General features: G+C 47.8%; 1 protein-coding gene across 1 annotated transcript in view; it reads right to left on the minus strand.

Annotated features, from left to right (window-relative positions):
- Nucleotides 1-20,845, minus strand: part of ADCY5 (adenylate cyclase 5) — a 289,522-nt gene that overhangs the window by 138,626 nt on the left and 130,051 nt on the right. Inside the window, 2 exon segments of the mRNA XM_077449730.1 lie at nt 676-797; nt 3,282-3,431. Coding sequence (XP_077305856.1) covers nt 676-797; nt 3,282-3,431 — 272 coding nt within the window.

Below are 20,845 nucleotides of genomic sequence, written 5' to 3' on the forward strand. Positions count from 1 at the left end.
GTCCCTCAAATTCAGGCACAGTCCCTCAAAATCAGGCACAGTCCCTCGAAATCACGGACAGTCCCTCGAAATCACGGACAGTCCCTCGAAATCAGGCACAGTCCCTCGAAATCAAGGACAGTCCCTCAAATTCAGGCACAGTCCCTCAAAATAAGGGACAGTCTCTCGAAATCACAGACAGTCCCTCAAATTCAGGCACAGTCCCTCAAAATAAGGGACAGTCCCTCGAAATCAGGCACAGTCCCTCGAAATCAGGGACACTCCATCAAATTCAGGCACAGTGCCTCCAAATCAGGGACAGCCCCTCCAAATCAGGGACAGTCCTTCCAAATCAGGGACAGTCCTTCCAAATCAGGGACAGTCCCTCCAAATCAGGGACAGTTGGGAGCTATGCCAGCCAATTAAAACACCTAAAGATCAGTAACTCAAAAGAAGAGCTTCTGAAGATGTCAGCGGCCGGTGAGGGGTCTCAGGCACACCCTAGGGTTGTAGTGGAGGTGAGTATAGTTCTGCAGGAGCTCTCATTGTGATCTCCTATTGTAACCTTGAAGGCCCTGATCCTCCCCTGGGGGGGGGGGCGGAGTCAGGATATAGATGCCCGTCTGCATACCAAAGAACGCATCTTTGTTCGAATTATAACTCTCATCATCATCGTACCCTCCTCCCCCCTCCTACCTGACATTGTCATGTTTCTGGATGTAGATCTTATGGAACATCATATCTTCCTGCTTGGCATTGATGTCGGCCTTCATCTCCATGGCGACATGGCGGGGAAGTACGGACAGCAGCAGCCGTTCCTGGTGGGTGAAATAAAACACCATTACAAATATTGTACAGCTGACCTGGACACCTCCCTCCCCTCCCCCCTCTTCCCCCTCCCTCGGATATCTCATCATTTCAGACCAACACATGGTAAATCATGGATAACATGTCCCCCAACCTGGCCACGCCTACTGCCTGTGCGTCTTGATGCAGGGGGGGGGCAACAGTAAAAATGGGTGGGTGTCTGTGTTCACTGAACTTTGGGGTATATTTATATATAAAAAAATGAATGACAGAGCAATCCCACAAGATTGAATTTTACATTCATTATGTTGAGAATTCCCACACAATTGAATGCTACCAGACTATTTTCTATCCAGGTCGAATGTTCTTTATATAATAGAATAATGTCAATCAGGACTATACCTCTTCATGGCCACTGGATGGAGCTGACGTTCATAGTAAATAGTTTTTTGTTTTTTTTTCTTATGATCATCAGCTCCATCTAGTGGTATTTTCCAGATTCAAACTGTTCTTATGCAAGTAGAACATCCAACCTGGAGAGAAAATAGCCCGGGGAACCTGTGATTTTGCCACTATTTGCCTCATGTGAAGGGGGACTCTATTGGGCACACCTGATGTAAAGGGGGACTCTATTGGGCACACCTGATGTAAAGGGGGGACTCTATTGGGCACACCTGATGTAAAGGGGGGACTCTATTGGGCACACCTGATGTAAAGGGGGGACTCTATTGGGCACACCTGATGTAAAGGGGGACTCTATTGGGCACACCTGATGTAAAGGGGGGACTCTATTGGGCACACCTGATGTAAAGGGGGGACTCTATTGGGCACACCTGATGTAAAGGGGGGACTCTATTGGGCACACCTGATGTAAAGGGGGGACTCTATTGGGCACACCTGATGTAAAGGGGGGACTCTATTGGGCACACCTGATGTAAAGGGGGGACTCTATTGGGCACACCTGATGTAAAGGGGGGACTCTATTGGGCACACCTGATGTAAAGGGGGGACTCTTTTGGGTACACCTGATGTAAAGGGGGGACTCTATTGGGTACACCTGATGTAAAGGGGGGACTCTATTGGGCACACCTGATGTAAAGGGGGGACTCTCCTGGGCACACCTGATGTAAAGGGGGGACTCTACTGGGCACACCTGATGTAAAGGGGGGACTCTACTGGGCACACCTGATGTAAAGGGGGGACTCTCCTGGGCACACCTGATGTAAAGGGGGGACTCTACTGGGCACACCTGATGTAAAGGGGGGACGCTCAGACCTGGGCGCTGGATGACCTTGTCCCGGCACTGCTAGGAGCCTCTTGTGGCCAATGAATGGAAAGGCCCATATTACCTGAGATGGAGGGAAATGCTGCTGTTTCTGGTTCGGTAGCGGCACTGATACATTGTCACAGAGTAGAGGGGAAAAAAGGAAGGAGATCAGACAAGTATTGGATACAAAGACTAGCCAATAACATGTAAGATGAAAGAGGGGAGGGGGTGAGAAGAGACTGTAGTGTCTAGTGATCTAGCGAGGGTCCTCATGGGAGGGCTCACAGTGAAGGTCCTCATAGGAGGGCTTGGGGAAGGAGGGGGGAGGGGGGGAAAGACTGATGTGTCTACTGAGGGTCCTCATGGGGGGGGCTCATAGTGAGAGTCATCATGTGAGGGCTTGGGGAAGTGGGGTGAGAAGAGACTATAGAGTCTAGTGATCTAATGAGGGTCCTCATGGGAGGGCTGAAAGCGAGGGTCCTTATGTGAGGTTTCACAGTGAGGGTCCTCATGTGAGGGCTTGGGGAAGGGGGGTGAGAAGAGACTATAGTCTCTAGTGATCTAGTGAAGGTCTTCATGGGAGGGCTCACAGCAAGAGTCTTCATGGGAGGGTTCATAGTGAGGGTCCTCGTGGGAGGGCTTGGGGAAGAGACTGCAGTGTCTAATGATCTACTGAGGGTCCTCATGTGAGGGCTTGGGGAGGGGGGGGGGGGAAGGGTGAGAATAGACTATAGTGTCTGGTGAAGGTCTTCATGGGAGGGCTCACAGCGAGGGTCCTCATGGGAGGGTTCATAGTGACGGTCCTTATGGGAGGGCTCATAGTGAGGGTCTTCATGTGAGGGCTTGGGGAAGGGGGGGGGTGTGAGAAGAGACTATAGTGTCTAGTGATCTAGTGAAGGTCTTCATGGGAGGGCTCACAGTGAGGCTCCTCATGGGAGGGTTCATAGTGACGGTCCTTATGGGAGGGCTCACAGTAAGGGTCTTCGTGTGAGGGCTTGGGGAAGGGGGGGTGTGAGAAGAGACTATAGTGTCTAGTGATCTAGTGAAGGTCTTCATGGGAGGGCTCACAGCGAGGCTCCTCATGGGAGGGCTCACAGCGAGGCTCCTCATGGGAGGGCTCACAGTGAGGAGGAGGAGGAAGTGGGGTTGAATGCACCAAGTTTTTGATGGTTTTGGCTCTCATACACTGCGGATCTGTAGAGTGCAGCATTCAGAAAAGGTTTCCTACCTGTTGCTGGTTCTCCCTCTGGGAATGGAGTCGCGCCTGGATGCATTCGCGGGTCTCCTGGAAGGCCTGTCGCTGCGACACCTCCGCAGGATAATGGGTGCAAATCCCAACAATATTCGTACACAAGAAGATCAGGACGTTCGCCACCACCTGAAAGAAGAGTGCAGATCATGAGACTCGGCACAGGGCGGGGACAAGGCTGCTGGTGCTCCGGCCCCGCCTCCAAAAAATTGTTATTCAATGAAGCCAATCACCAAAATCTGAGGTGATGGAGACAGAAATGGGAAGAAGAAGAAGAAAATATCCAATAAGAATTCTTTCAATTAAAAAGGAAGACTTCTGCCTTGTAGCACCGGGGTCCTCGGGTTCAGTCCCGGCCAGGACACCGTCTGCATGGGGTTTGCATGTTCTCCCTGTGCATGCTTAAATTGTCAACAATATATGAATTACTGTATGGGGGGGGGGGGGGAATTGACCTTTATATATTCACACTCTGCTTCCTGCTCAGTAGTTTCGCTCGGTGATTGTACTTTACTGGTCCCCTCAACACAAATCTGTCAGCTGCCTGTCCAGAAATGTCACCCAGTGGCCCCAATTTATGAAACAAAAATGGAAGAACTGTGTCCAGGCTGTGGACTATTTCCATCTCCATAAACCTGCGCATGAGCTTTACTACAACCGACCTCTGTAGCTGCGGGCACTGTGCAGCAATTCAAGCTTTATAGCAGAAACACTTTCATTTTCATTTCAGCAGCTCAGCTCCCCCCTCCCAGCAGTGACTCAGCAGCTCAGATCTCTCTGCTCCCCCTCTCAGCAATGACTCAGCAGCTCAGATCTCTCTGCTCCCCCTCCCAGCAGTGACTCAGCAGCTCAGATCTCCCTGTTCCCCCTCTCAGCAAAGACTCAGCAGCTCAGATCCCCCTGCTCCCCCTCTCAGCAGTGACTCAGCAGCTCAGATCTCCCTGCTCCCCCTCTCAGCAGTGACTCAGCAGCTCAGATCTCTCTGCTCCCCCTCTCAGCAGTGACTTAGCAGCTCAGATCTCTCTGCTCCCCCTCTCAGCAATGACTCAGCAGCTCAGATCTCTCTGCTCCCCCTCCCAGCAGTGACTCAGCAGCTCAGATCTCCCTGCTCCCCCTCTCAGCAGTGACTCAGCAGCTCAGATCTCTCTGCTCCCCCTCTCAGCAGTGACTTAGCAGCTCAGATCTCTCTGCACCCCCTCCTAGCAGTGACTCAGCAGCTCAGAACTCCCTGCTCCCCCTCTCAGCAGTGACTCAGCAGCTCAGATCTCCCTGCTCCCCCTCTCAGCAGTGACTTAGCAGCTCAGATCTCTCTGCTCCCCCTCTCAGCAGTGAATCAGCAGCTCAGATCTCTCTGCTCCCCCTCTCAGCAGTGAATCAGCAGCTCAGATCTCTCTGCTCCCCCTCTCAGCAGTGAATCAGCAGCTCAGATCTCACTGCTCCTCCTCCCAGCAGTGACTCAGCAGCTCAGATCTCTCTGCTCCCCCTCTCAGCAGTGACTCAGCAGCTCAGATCTCTCTGCTCCCCCTCTCAGCAGTGAATCAGCAGCTCAGATCTCTCTGCTCCCCCTCTCAGCAGTGAATCAGCAGCTCAGATCTCTCTGCTCCTCCTCCCAGCAGTGACTCAGCAGCTCAGATCTCTCTGCTCCTCCTCCCAGCAGTGACTCAGCAGCTCAGATCTCTCTGCTCCTCCTCTCAGCAGTGACTCAGCAACTCAGACCCCCCTGCTCCCCCTCTCAGCAGTGAATCAGCAGCTCAGATCTCTCTGCTCCCCCTCTCAGCAGTGAATCAGCAGCTCAGATCTCTCTGCTCCCCCTCCCAGCAGTGACTCAGCAGCTCAGATCTCTCTGCTCCTCCTCCCAGCAGTGACTCAGCAGCTCAGACCCCCCTGCTCCCCCTCTCAGCAGTGACTCAGCAGCTCAGATCTCCCTGCTCCCTCTCAGCAATGACTCAGCAGCTCAGATCTCTCTGCCCCCTCTCCCAGCAATCACTCAGCAGCTCAGATCTCTCTGCTCCCCCTCTCAGCAGTGACTCAGCAGCTCAGATCTCTCTGCTCCCCCTCTCAGCAGTGACTTAGCAGCAGGTCAGATTCCCCTGCTCCCCCTCTCAGCAGTGACTCAGCAGAAGCTCAGATCCCCCTGCTCCCCCTCTCAGCAGTGACTCAGCAGAAGCTCAGATCCCCCTGCTCTCCCTCTCAGCAGTGACTCAGCAGAAGCTCAGATCCCCCTGCTCTCCCTCTCAGCAGTGACCCAGCAGCTCAGCTCCCCCTCTCAGCAGTGATCTCTCTTGTAAACACAGAGCCGGTATACAGTAAGAGGGGAGAGAGCAGAGTGCTGAAAGGACTTCACTGGATCTTTTGCAAATGTTAAGAATTCTTCAATATATAAAACTTTATATATAACTACATAAAATACAAATATGGAACAGCAAATGTATAAACATGATAGGAATGGCGGAAATCGCCTTCTCGCTGGAAGTGCTGCGCTTCGCCTTCAGCAGTCAGTCAGAATTAGCGGATGAACGATTGATTGGATTACTCCGGCCTGAATATTGTCAGCGCACTCGGCGCCGACTGTGCGTCTTCCAGCTGATGCTGCTGTTGCTATGGTAACGCTTTTTTTTTTTTTTCTCTCTCTCCTTTCTACGATCCGCGGCGATCTGTGGGAGACGAGACTTATTGTGCAATACATCACCGCGTGTTATTCCTCGCCGATATCAACGTGGAGAGCGACCGTCTCCCCCGAACAGAAAATAAACGGCTTACCGCCCACGCACGGCGCACTTCAACTCCGCCAGATCCGTCTGCTGAAAATTCCCACAAAGAGGGATCAGAGCGACTTTTATCGATCGGCGCTCTGCTTCTCTGCCGGACGCCGTGACATTTTGCGCACGGCGAGCGACTTGAAGCTGTGATTATAAAAAAGAGAGCGAAGAGCGTAACCCGGGAAGAAGGGGGAGGGGGGCGTTTCCACGGCGGGAGTTCTCAGGACGCGGTGCGTCACGTCTCCGCCGCCTTCACCTCCTTTCATCTACAGGGCCCAGCTGTCACTATACACACATATATATATATATATATATATGTACAATGTCTCACAAAAGTAAGTACACCCCTCACATGTGTGTAAATCTTTTCTTCTCTCTTTTTCATGTGACAACACTGAAGAAATGACACTTGTCTACAATGTAAAGTAGTGAGTGTACAGCTTGTATAACAGTGTAAATTTCCTGTCCCCTCAAAATAACTCAACACACAGCCATTAATGTCTAAACCACTGGCCACAAAAGTCAGTACACCCCCTAAGTGAAAATCTCCAAATTGGGCCCTAAGTGTCAATATTTTGTGTGGCCGCCATTATTTTCCAGCACTGCCTTCACCCTCTTGGGCATGGAGGTCACCAGAGCTTCACAGGTTGTCACTGGAGTCCTCTTCCCCTCCCCCATGATGACATCACAGAGCTGGTGGATGTTAGAGACCTTCCCCTCCTCCACCTTCCGTTTGAGGATCCCCCACAGATGATCAATAGGGTTTAGGTCTGGAGACATGCTTGGCCAGTCCATCACCTTTACCCTCAGCTTCTTTAGCAAGGCAGTGGTGGTGTTGGAGGTGTGTTTGGGGTGGTTATCATGTTGGAATACTGCCCTGCGGCCCAGTCTCTGAAGGGAGGGGATCATGCTCTGCTTCAGTATGTCACAGTACATGTTGGCATTCATGGTCCCCTCAATGATCTGTAGCCCCCCAGTGCCGGCAGCACTCATGCAGCCCCAGACCATGACACTCCCACCACCATGCCTGACTGTAGACAAGACACACTTGTCTTTGTCCTCCTCACCTGGTTGCCCCCACACACGCTTGTCACCATCTGACACCAAATACCTTTATCTTGGTCTCATCAGACCACAGGACATGGTTCCAGTAATCCATGTCCTTAGTCTGCTTGTCTTCAGCAAACTGTTTGTGGTCTTTTCCTGTGCATCATCTTTAGAAGAGGCTTCCTTCTGGGACGACAGCCATGCAGACCAATTTGATGCAGTGTGCGGCGTATGGTCTGAGCACTGACAGGCTGACCCCCCCCCCCCCCACCCCTACAACCTCTGCAGCAATGCTGGCAGCACTCATACGTCTATTTCCCAAAGACAACCTCTGGATATGACGCTGAGCACGTGACCTCAACTTCTTTGGTGGACCATGGCGAGGCCTGTTCTGAGGGGAACCCGTCCTGTTATACCGCTGTATGGTCTTGGCCACCGTGCTGCAGCTCATCTTTAGGGTCTTGGCAATCTTCTTATAGCCTAGGCCATCTTTATGTAGAGCAACAATTCTTATCTTCACATCCTCAGAGAGTTCTTTGCCATGAGGTGCCATGTTGAACTTCCAGTGACCAGTATGAGAGAGTGAGAGCGATAACACCAAATGTAACACACCTGCTCCCCATTCACACCTGAGACCTTGTAACGCTAACGAGTCACATGACACCGGGGAGGGAAAATGGCTAATTGGGCCCAATTTGGAGATTTTCACTTAGGGGTGTACTGACTTTTGTTGCCAGCGGTTTAGACATTAGAGTGGTGTACTTACTTTTGTGAGATACTGTGTGTGTGTATATATATATATATATATATATACATATACATATACATACACTGTATACTCCGTGTCCTTCCATATATAAAGATGTGTCAGTGTGACCCTTCCAGGGATATATTACCCCCCCACAGAGATCACAGGGGCTAAAGAACCTTTTTCCAGCACTGCATATTATCCATTGAGAGAAATTGACTGAGACTTGGAGCAGTCGGAATCTACAGCAGCTTTGCATGGGAACCAATCAGCTTCTAGCTTACATTTTCAAAGCTTAACTGAAAAAACTGGAGCTAGAAGCTGATTGGTTGCCATGCACAGCTGCTCCAGTTTTAATAACACCCCCCCCCCCCCCTTTCCTTCAGATCAGAGTAACATATGAGCGGCAGACATTCCAGCGGCTGGGGGCAGGGAGGGGCGCAGACTGAGAATCTTATCTTTGGAGCCAAATCTCTGTATTTGGAGCTTCTTCCCATCTGTTTATAGAAGAACTTTCCATAAAATTATCAACTGCCTGGACGATGGAAGGCGGAGGATTTATGAGCTGACCACGCCGGGAATGACACCGACACCTGATTTTTCATGGACTTAAATGTACAAACTGGTAAAAATGTCCACCTGTAGGTTACAGAGCCCCCCGAATAGTAATGTATATCAACATATGTATAGTATATGTAGATCACATGTACATCAACACGGCCCAATGACATTCTCCACTATTCAGTATGTTAAAGAGAACCTGTCACTCCACCCAAATGTACAAAGGGGGTGACAGGAGACAAGACAAGTCTCTGGAATGAGTCGCTTCCTTATGGGAGTGACAGGTATATACCACTGCCTTATAAAAGTGGCCAGTATATACCGTCAGCCTATGAACGTAGACAGTACATACCACTACCTTATAAAAATAGCCAGTATATACTACTAACCAATAAAAGTGGCCACTGGCCAGTATATACCACATCCTTATAATAGTGGGCAGTATATACCACATCCTTATAATAGTGGCGAGTATATACCACATCCTTATAATAGTGGGCAGTATATATCACATCCTTATAATAGTGGCCAGTATATACCACATCCTTATAATAGTGGGCAGTATATATCACATCCTTATAATAGTGGCCAGTATATATAACATCCTTATAATAGTGGCCAGTATATATAACATCCTTATAATAGTGGCCAGTATATACCACATCCTTATAATAGTGGCCAGTATATACCACATCCTTATAATAGTGGCCAGTATATACCACATCCTTGTAATAGTGGCCAGTATATACCACATCCTTATAATAGTGGCCAGTATATACCACATCCTTATAATAGTGGCCAGTATATACCACATCCTTATAATAGTGACCAGTATATACCACATCCTTATAATAGTGGGCAGTATATACCACATCCTTATAATAGTGGCCAGTATATATAACATCCTTATAATAGTGGCCAGTATATATCACATCCTTATAATAGTGGCCAGTATATACCACATCCTTATAATAGTGGCCAGTATATACCATATCCTTATAATAGTGGCCAGTATATATCACATCCTTATAATAGTGGCCAGTATATACCACATCCTTATAATAGTGTCCGGTATATATCACATCCTTATAATAGTGGCCAGTATATACCACATCCTTATAATAGTGTCCGGTATATATCACATCCTTATAATAGTGGCCAGTATATACCACATCCTTATAATAGTGGCCGGTATATATCACATCCTTATAATAGTGGCCAGTATATATCACATCCTTATAATAGTGGCCAGTATATATCACATCCTTATAATAGTGGCCAGTATATACCACATCCTTATAATAGTGGCCAGTATATACCACATCCTGATAATAGTGGCCAGTATATACCACATCCTCATAATAGTGGCCAGTATATACCACATCCTTATAATAGTGGCCAGTATATATCACATCCTTATAATAGTGGCCAGTATATACCACATCCTTATAATAGTGGCCAGTATATACCACATCCTCATAATAGTGGCCAGTATATATCACATCCTTATAATAGTGGCCAGTATATATCACATCCTTATAATAGTGGCCAGTATATACCACATCCTTATAATAGTGGCCAGTATATACCACATCCTCATAATAGTGGCCAGTATATATCACATCCTTATAATAGTGGCCAGTATATATCACATCCTTATAATAGTGGCCAGTATATATCACATCCTCATAATAGTGGCCAGTATATACCACATCCTTATAATAGTGGCCAGTATATATCACATCCTTATAATAGTGACCAGTATATACCACATCCTTATAATAATGGCCAGTATATACCACATCCTTATAATAGTGGCCAGTATATACCACATCCTTTTACCAGTAGCCAGTATATACCACTTGTTTATAACAGTGACTGGTATATACCTGTTCTATAAGGGGGTGGCCAGTATATACTAATATCTTATAAGAGTCACCAGTGTATACCACATCCTTATAATAGTGGCCAGTATATATCACATCATTATAATAGTGGCCAGTATATTTTACAGCCTTATAAGAATGGCCAGTATATACCACTTTCTTATAACAGAAACTGGTATACGTATAGCTCTTCTATAAGAGGGTGGAGAGTACAGTATGTACCAATGTCTTATAATATAGGCCAATCTATACCACTAACCCTAGAAAAGTGGCCAGTATATACCACTACTCTGCAAAATATCTCAAGCTCTGTCAGATTGGATGGAGAGCGTCTGTGATCAGCAATTTTCAAGTCTTGCCACAGATTCTCAATGGGATTTAGGTTTGGACTGTGACTGGGCCATTCTAACACATGAATATGCTTTGATGTAAACCATTCCATTGTAGCTCTGGCTGGATGTTTCGGGTCGTTGTCCTGCTGGAAGGGGAACCTCCGCCCCGGTCTCAAGTCTTCTGCCGACTCTAACAGGTTTTCTTCTAAGATTGTCCTGTATTTGTCTCCATCCATCTTCCCATCAACTCTGACCAGCTTCCCTGTCCCTGCTGAAGAAAACCATCCCCACCACATGATGCTGCCACCACCATGTCTCACGGTGGGGATGGTGTGTTCGGGGGATGGGCGGTGTTAGTTTTCCCCACACATAGCGTTTTGCTTTTAGGCCATAAAGTAGAATTTTGGTCTCCTCTGACCAGATCACCTTCTTCCACATGTTTGCTGCCCCCTCCCCCACATGGCTTCTCACAAACTACAAACAGGACTTCTTATGACTTTCTTTCTCCAATGTCTTTCTTCTTGTCACTCTTCCATAAAGGGCAGATTTGTGGAGAGACGACTAATAGTTGTCCTGTGGACAGATTCTCCCCCCTGAGCTGTGGATCTCTGCAGCTCCTCCAGAGTTACCATGGACCTCTTGGCTCTTCTCTGATGAATGCTCTCCTTGCCCGGCCCGGTCAGTTTAGGTGGACGGCCGTGTCTTGGTAGGTTTGCGGTTGTGCCCATACTCCTTCCATTTTCCGATGATGGATTGAACAGAGCTCTGTGAGATGGTCAAAGCTTGGGAGATTCTATTATAACCTAACCCTGCTTTATACTTCTCCACAACTTTATCCCTGACCTGTCTGGTGTGTTCCCTGGCCTTCATGATGCTGTTTGTTCACTAAGGTTCTCCAACAAACCTCTGAGGGCTTTACAGAACAGCTGTATTTATACTGAGATTACATTACACACAGGTGGGCTCTATTTACTAATTAGGTGACTTCTGGAGGCAATTTGTTCTACTAGATTTTAGTTCCAATGCAAAAGCGCCGGAGCTCATCCCTACTAGACAGCTATGACTAGATAGACGATGATCTGGATGAGAACGTCCACAGACTATACAACATTGTATCGTTCATGCAGACATGTGTTTTTGGTCTCACCAGACCCTCTTTTGCGGTTATTTGAGCTTTTAGCGGTTTGTAGATCCGGCACGGATCAGATGAATTTGGCACAAAGTGGAAAGAGATACAATTATCACCCGGGACGGTTTTACTCTCTGGCGGTTTTTTTGCATCAAGCGAAATCCTTTTATAAACAGATAAAATCCGCCGTTATCCGAGATCTGAGTGGATTATCTTCATTTTGATCGAAATACGACATAAACAGGGAAGTCCTCCATAGTGACTCCACAGACAGACAGACCTTCAGATATCGATCCGGATTTCTGATAGGCCGCCCTCTTGGCTTCAGACATTTTACAAGGTTACCCAGAATGCTTCCCGGCGAAGGCTGGAGAGAGAGCACACCATCAGACCATTGAAGGCCCACTTTATACTCAGCGCTGACGAGTATTTTTTTATTGTTTGGATAAACTCAACTCTGAGAGAATTTTTCAGTCCTGGAAGGCAGGGATAATTCCAGGGACAATTCCTGGGACAATTCCAGGGACAATTCCTGGGATAATTCCTGGGATAATTCCTGGGACAATTCCTGGGACAATTCCTGGGACAATTCCAGGGATAATTCCTGGGACAATTCCTGGGACAATTCCAGGGATAATTCCTGGGACAATTCCAAAGAATAATTCCAGGGACAATTCTAGGGACAATTCCAGGGATAATTGCTGGGATAATTCCTGGGACAATTACAGGAATAATTCCAGGGATAATTCCAGGGACAATTCCAGGGACAATTCCAGGGATAATTCCAGGGACAATTCCAGGGACAATTCCAGGGACAATTCCAGGAACAATTCCAGGTATAATTCCAGGGATAATTCCTGGGACAATTCCAGGGATAATTCCTGGGACAATTCCAGGGATAATTCCTGGGACAATTCCAGGAATAATTCCAGGGATAATTCCAGGGACAATTCCAGGAACAATTCCAGGTATAATTCCAGGGATAATTCCAGGGATAATTCCTGGGACAATTCTAGGAATAATTCCTGGGACAATTCCAGGGATAATTCCTGGGACAATTCCAGGGATAATTCCAGGGACAATTCCAGGGATAATTCCTGGGACAATTCCAGGAATAATTCCAGGGATAATTCCAGGGACAATTCCAGGAACAATTCCAGGTATAATTCCAGGGATAATTCCTGGGACAATTCCAGGGATAATTCCTGGGACAATTCCAGGGATAATTCCTGGGACAATTCTAGGAATAATTCCTGGGACAATTCCAAGGATAATTCCTGGAATAATTCCAGGAATAATTCCAGGGACAATTCCAGGGATAATTCCAGGGACAATGCCAGGGATAATTCCAGGGATAATTCTAGGGATAATTCCAGGGATAATTCTAGGGATAATTCCAGGGATAATTCCTGGGACAATTCCAGGGATAATTCCTGGGACAATTCCAGGGATAATTCCTGGGACAATTCCAGGGATAATTCCTGGGACAATTCCAGGGATAATTCCAGGGACAATTCCAGGGATAATTCCAGGGACAATTCCAGGGATAATTCTAGGGATAATTCCAGGAATAATTCCTGGGACAATTCCAGGGATAATTCCTGGGACAATTCCAGGGATAATTCCAGGGACAATTCCAGGAATAATTCCTGGGACAATTCCAGGGATAATTCCTGGGATAATTCCAGGGACAATTCCAGGGACAATTCCAGGGACAATGTCTACTGGAAGAGCCAAACTTCGCCCAGTCCCACTCCCAGGTGCCCAACAGACAGTTATCTGACCACCTCTGCTACATCTACGAGTCTGGAGGCCAATTCCACCGAAAACCATCATTCATAGACAGAAATTTCCATTGGCAAATAACTGGGGCGCTTCTAGGAATATCAGAAAGTCCGAGCAACTGCAACATTGTATCTCCAGGTAGTTGGACGCATCCCGTGGACTTGTTTTGTAATTCTGAAGACAAACCGCGTCTTCAGTTCTAATGAGTGTCAGGAACATATAAATGTCCGGGTATCTTCCTGACACTCATTAGAACCAAAGAAATGACTCCGGGAAGCTACAAAACATTCAACATTACAGAACAAGTCTAGCTGACTGCTAGCAGGCGGCTACTACTAGAACTACTACTAGAACTACTACTAGAACTACTACTAGAACTACTACTAGAACTACTACTAGAACTACTACTAGACTACAATAACCCCAGATAAATAAGAACTTACACAGACATATTACACATTGTATCATTCAAGCAGAGATGGGATTTTAGGAGAATGAGTGGGGGAGGATTCAGAAGTCATTCCTCCCACTGACACCAATGACGGGGCACTATTCCTCCCACTGACACCAATGATGGGGCACTATTCCTCCCACTGACACCAATGATGGGACACTATTCCTCCCACTGACACCAATGACGGGGCACTATTCCTCCCACTGACACCAATGATGGGGCACTATTCCTCCCACTGACACCAATGATGGGGCACTATTCCTCCCACTGACACCAATGATGGGACACTATTCCTCCCACTGACACCAATGACGGGGCACTATTCCTCCCACTGACACCAATGATGGGGCACTATTCCTCCCACTGACACCAATGACGGGGCACTATTCCTCCCACTGACACCAATGATGGGGCACTATTCTTCCCACTGACACCAATGACGGGGCACTATTCTTCCCACTGACACCAATGACGGGGCACTATTCTTCCCACTGACACCAATGACGGGGCACTATTCTTCCCACTGACACCAATGATGGGGCACTATTCTTCCCACTGACACCAATGACGGGGCACTATTCTTCCCACTGACACCAATGACGGGGCACTATTCTTCCCACTGACACCAATGATGGGGCACTATTCTTCCCACTGACACCAATGATGGGGCACTATTCTTCCCACTGACACCAATGATGGGGCACTATTCCTCCCACTGACACCAATAATGGGGCACTATTCCTCCCACTGACACCAATGATGGGGCACTATTCCTCCCACTGATACGAATGATGGGGCACTATTCCTCCCACTGACACCAATGACGGGGCACTATTCTTCCCACTGACACCAATGATGGGGCACTATTCCTTCCACTGACACCAATAATGGGGCACTATTCCTCCCACTGACACCAATGATGGGGCACTATTCCTCCCACTGACACCAATGATGGGGCACTATTCCTCCCACTGACACCAATGATGGGGCACTATTCCTCCCACCGACACCAATGATGGGACACTATTCCTCCCACTGACACCAATGATGGGGCACTATTCCTCCCACTGACACCAATGATGGGACACTATTCCTCCAACTGACACCAATGATGGGACACTATTCCTCCAACTGACACCAATGATGGGGCACTATTCCTCCCACTGACACCAATGATGGGACACTATTCCTCCCACTGACACCAATGATGGGGCACTATTCCTCCCACTGACACCAATGATGGGACACTATTCCTCCAACTGACACCAATGATGGGGCACTATTCCTCCCACTGACACCAATGATGGGACACTATTCCTCCCACTGACACCAATGATGGGGCACTATTCCTCCCACTGACACCAATGATGGGGCACTATTCCTCCCACCGACACCAATGATGGGACACTATTCCTCCAACTGACACCAATGATGGGGCACTATTCCTCCCACTGACACCAATGATGGGACACTATTCCTCCCACTGACACCAATGATGGGGCACTATTCCTCCCACTGACACCAATGATGGGGCACTATTCCTCCCACCGACACCAATGATGGGACACTATTCCTCCCACTGTCACCAATGATGGGACACTATTCCTCCCACTGACACCAATGATGGGGCACTATTCCTCCCACTGACACCAATGATGGGACACTATTCCTCCCACTGACACCAATGATGGGGCACTATTCCTCCCACTGACACCAATGATGGGGCACTATTCCTCCCACCGACACCAATGATGGGACACTATTCCTCCCACTGACACCAATGATGGGGCACTATTCCTCCCACCGACACCAATGATGGGGCACTATTCCTCCCACCGACACCAATGATGGGACACTATTCCTCCCACTGACACCAATGATGGGGCACTATTCCTCCCACTGACACCAATGATGGGGCACTATTCCTCCCACCGACACCAATGATGGGACACTATTCCTCCAACTGACACCAATGATGGGGCACTATTCCTCCCACTGACACCAATGATGGGGCACGATTTCTCCCACTGACACCAATGATGGGGCACGATTTCTCCCACTGACACCAATGATGGGGCACTATTCCTCCCACTAAAACCAATGATGGGGCACTATTCCTCCCACTGACACCAATGATGGGGCCCTATTCCTTCCACTGACACCAATGATGGGGCACTATTTCTCCCAGTGACACCAATGATGGGGCACTATTTCTCCCAGTGACACCAATGATGGGGCACGATTTCTCCTAGCCACTCACACTGATACCGGGGCATTTTCCACTGGCCATAATCTGGCCCCCATAAAGTCCCAAGGAGATTAATGGGCCCTTTTCTTTAGAAGTTTGGAGACCCCAGCTATAGAGATGGGGGGGGGGGGGGGTGATTGGGCTGTTTATGGCCAACATTGGTCTCCCGGAAATTCCTGAGAACTCCCCTCCCCCACTCTCCCTGTCAGATGTTTTTTGTGTTATTTGTTATTCTTGTTGCTGGACGTTTTATGATTTGTAGGCCTCCTGATTCCAAGTTACACATCTAAAAGACGGAGTCGGAAAATGAAATTCTTCTATTCTGATTCCATTATGGAGCCAAGAAAAGTCGTGTATAAAACGGGGCTCCGGATCACTGCAATATTTATTTTCATCTTTCTCAGCCTATTATATTTGGCGTTCTGCGGGAGCGGCCCTCAGCGTTCTTCTCATGTTACCAAATATTCGTTATCTTTATTCTGCAACATTGTATACAATTCAAGCATCCGACTCCACCCGAAAAAACGAAACTATTCCTCCCACTGACACCAATGATGGGGCACTATTCCTCCCACTGACACCAATGATGGGGCACTATTCCTCCCACTGACACCAATGATGGGGCACTATTCCTCCCACTGACACCAATGATGAGGCACTATTCCTCCCACTGACACCAATGATGGGGCACTATTCCTCCCACTGACACCAATGATGGGGCACTATTCATCCCACTGACACCAATGATGGGGCACTATTCCTCCCACTGACACCAATGATGGGGCACTATTCCTCCCACTGACACCAATGATGAGGCACTATTCCTCCCACTGACACCAATGATGGGGCACTATTCCTCCCACTGACACCAATGATGGGGCACTATTCATCCCACTGACACCAATGATGGAGCACTATTCATCCCACTGACACCAATGATGGGGCACTATTCCTCCCACTGACACCAATGATGGGGCACTATTCATCCCACTGACACCAATGATGGGGCACTATTCCTCCCACTGACACCAATGATGGGGCACTACTCCTCCCACTGATACCAATGATGGGGCACTATTCCTCCCACTGACACCAATGATGGGGCACTACTCCTCCCACTGATACCAATGATGGGGCACTATTCCTCCCACTGACACCAATGATGGGGCACTATTCCTCCCACTGATACCAATGATGGGGCACTATTCCACTAATACCAATGATGGGGCACTATTCCACTGATACCAATGATGGGGCACTATTCCTCCCACTGACACCAATGATGGGGCACTACTCCTCCCACTGATACCAATGATGGGGCACTATTCCTCCCACTGACACCAATGATGGGGCACTATTCCTCCCACTGATACCAATGATGGGGCACTATTCCTCCCACTGACACCAATGATGGGGCACTATTCCTCCCACTGACACCAATGATGGGGCACTACTCCTCCCACTGATACCAATGATGGGGCACTATTCCTCCCACTGACACCAATGATGGGGCACTACTCCTCCCACTGATACCAATGATGGGGCACTATTCCTCCCACTGACACCAATGATGGGGCACTATTCCTCCCACTGATACCAATGATGGGGCACTATTCCACTAATACCAATGATGGGGCACTATTCCACTGATACCAATGATGGGGCACTATTCCACTGATACCAATGATGGGGCAGTATAAGGCACGTATGGGACTGAACCCCAGATTATGCCCAACCTCCACATCCTGCATGAAACCCGTACAGGAAGGGGGAGCTACTCTGCCAGGTGCCCCCGCTGCGCTGTACTGACCCTGTTAGCGTAAATCGATTGTGGGGTCCTATCCAGCATGCTGGAAAATGTCAACAACTGACCCTATATATTTCCTCACACACAATACAAAGACCCGAGTATTGCGATTTATGATTATAATGGCCAATTTCCTGGCAAGATCCGGACCTGCCAACCCGTCACACAAGCTGTGAAATGCCCCAATTTCCCCCCCACACTTTATTGTGCGCTGGATTTTATTATTATAATTACTATTTCCATTATAGTTACAAACATTCGTGATTAAAAATCTCCATCAGTCTGTCTCCAGAAATAGAACTGAAGCAAGAAAAGCAGAATTTCCCCCTCCCCCCACCAACCACCCCATGAAAAAAAGGATCTCAAGCCGAACTCCGAAATTCCAAAATGCGTCAACAACTTTAACCCCTTCAATACCGGGCACTTTCACCCCCCTTCCTGCCCAGGCCAATATTCAGAATTCAGCGCTGTCGCACTTTGAATGACAATTGCGCGGTCATGCTACACTGTACCCAAACTACATTTTTATAATTTTTTTCACACAAATACAGTTTTCTTTTGGTTGTATTTAACCACTTCAGCCCCGGAAGGCCCCCCCCCCTCCTCCCCCCACCTACAAGACCAGGCCATTTCTTTTGCGATACGGTACTGCATTATTTGAACTGACAATTGCGCGGTGCTTTGACTGGGGAAAGACAGAGATCCGTGTTCCTGCTTAGCAGAAACACAAGATCTCCATCTTTTCCCCTCTCACAGAACGGCGGTCTGCCTTGTTTACATAGGCAGACCGCCGCTCTGACTCTCTTCAGAGCGATTGGCGGGTCCCCACGGTCTTCAGGTCCACCGGACCCGCTGATTGGCTCCTGCTGTGTCCAATGACAGCGGGAGCGGGTCCGCCGGTACAGGTTCTTTTTTTCAATTATTTTATTTAATGCAACATAGTAACACCGGGGAAGTGATCAGGATTTTTGTTTCCTTTTTTATACATTAAGTTTTCTTATAGCAGTGAATTTCATTGGTATGAGCAGCCATTTTTACTGAATGAAACCGATTCGTTCAGTTTCTTTTGTTGTGATTAGCTGCGATTGGCCACAGCTAATCATATGGTACAGATGGGCTGTGATTTGCCCTGTTTGTACCATGTCTTCACTGTGACCAATCACAGCTAGCAACACAATTGTATACAATGAATGGCATAAAAAGGAAGCCATTGATTGTTTGCAATGGTCATGTGACCTGCTGTGATTGGTCACAGTGATCATGTGGCAATGGGCGCAGTGTGATCAGTCATCCTCTGTGTCCGGTGGACAGATCGCCGCCGGAGCAGCTGACCGAGGCGCCTTCTCAGGAAGACGTCATATAATGTGCCCCCCCCCCCAGGACAATAGAGTCCCAGTCCGTTCCTCATCTTACAGGCAGTTAATGAACACAAGTGGACAGGGACACTCCACAGCGGGCTAACCCACTTACCCAATCAGGGCTGTTCCTCCAGAGGATGCTAGTGACCAATGACAGATTGATTTCCCACCTAGGAGGGCTATGAACGTATGGGGGGGGGGGGGGGGCAATTACTCGCCGACATGCAATGATTGACCACCAATGTAAAGATGCATTCCCTCACTGACCACAAATGTAAGGGGGGCGCTAGAGTTTTCACAGTTTGTTTTTTGGCCATTTTGATGAGTATTATTGATATATATACAGAGCTAGGGAGTGTTATATGATAATCAGCTCTGAGCTTTAAATGTTATAGATTTGTCATATTATTTACTCTCTTTAATTTAAAGCTTTCAGCAGCTTACTGATGACATTTACAGAATAATGTAGATGTAACCACTTTTATAGCGGGGGGGGTTTCCTGACTGAGACCTCCTATTGATATAAAGGGGTCATCCAGGGTGAAGAGGATGAGAAAGCCTGCGCTGTAGGCTGTCATTTACTGACACATTGGACTCCCAAGTGGGTCTTAATTGTAGAGTCATGGAAGGGTATATATATATATATATATATATATATATATATATATATATATAGAGAGAGAGATAATAGATTAAATTATACATCACCTGCAACAATGTTAAAAGTGCAAATTACAGGACTTTATTAAAGAGTAAATGCAATAAAGATAAAATACAAGTCAAAACCACAAACTTAGGTTAAACTCCAGATAGGAAATAGTAATATTATATTATACATATATATATATATATATATATATATATGTATACATACAATCAGATATCTGAAAAAAGGACAATCAATAACCAAACCATGTAACTAAATATTAACGATTATATATATTTCCGAGGTGTCTTTAACCACTTCCCACCCGTAGGATGTCATCTAATGTCGTTGGACTTGAAGTGAAGATATCAGGACAATGGTTGCAGCTACAGGCATCAGCCGGCAAGTCTCTCCAACATAAAAGCTATCCAACCGGCTGATTAGCCGCTGGATTGCTTTTACAGGCAGAGGGAGGGGACATCCCCCCCCCTCCCGCCGCCCATCGGTGCCTCTCCAGGCTCTCCTGTGTGATCATAGAGCCTGGGATCCAATACGGCGGCGGCGGCAGCGGCAACCAGATGGTCTTCGGGTCATCTCTATGATCCTGGGAGGCTGTAAACCACATCATGATACCACTTCCAGCCAGTGGCAGCTGGTGCTAAAATTTTTTTGGGGGGGGGGGGGTGGGGCGGCAATCGCCCCTCTCCCTCCCGAGGTCTACACTCACCCCTCCACGGTTGCAGTGCTGCTGCTTCCTCGGCTTCTCCTCCAAGTCAACCCGAT

This window comes from Lithobates pipiens, unplaced genomic scaffold (genome assembly GCF_037356315.1).
Source record: "Lithobates pipiens isolate NorthernLeopardFrog02 unplaced genomic scaffold, aLitPip1_a1.2 Scaffold_22, whole genome shotgun sequence".
In the NCBI taxonomy this organism is placed as follows: Eukaryota; Metazoa; Chordata; class Amphibia; order Anura; family Ranidae; genus Lithobates; species Lithobates pipiens.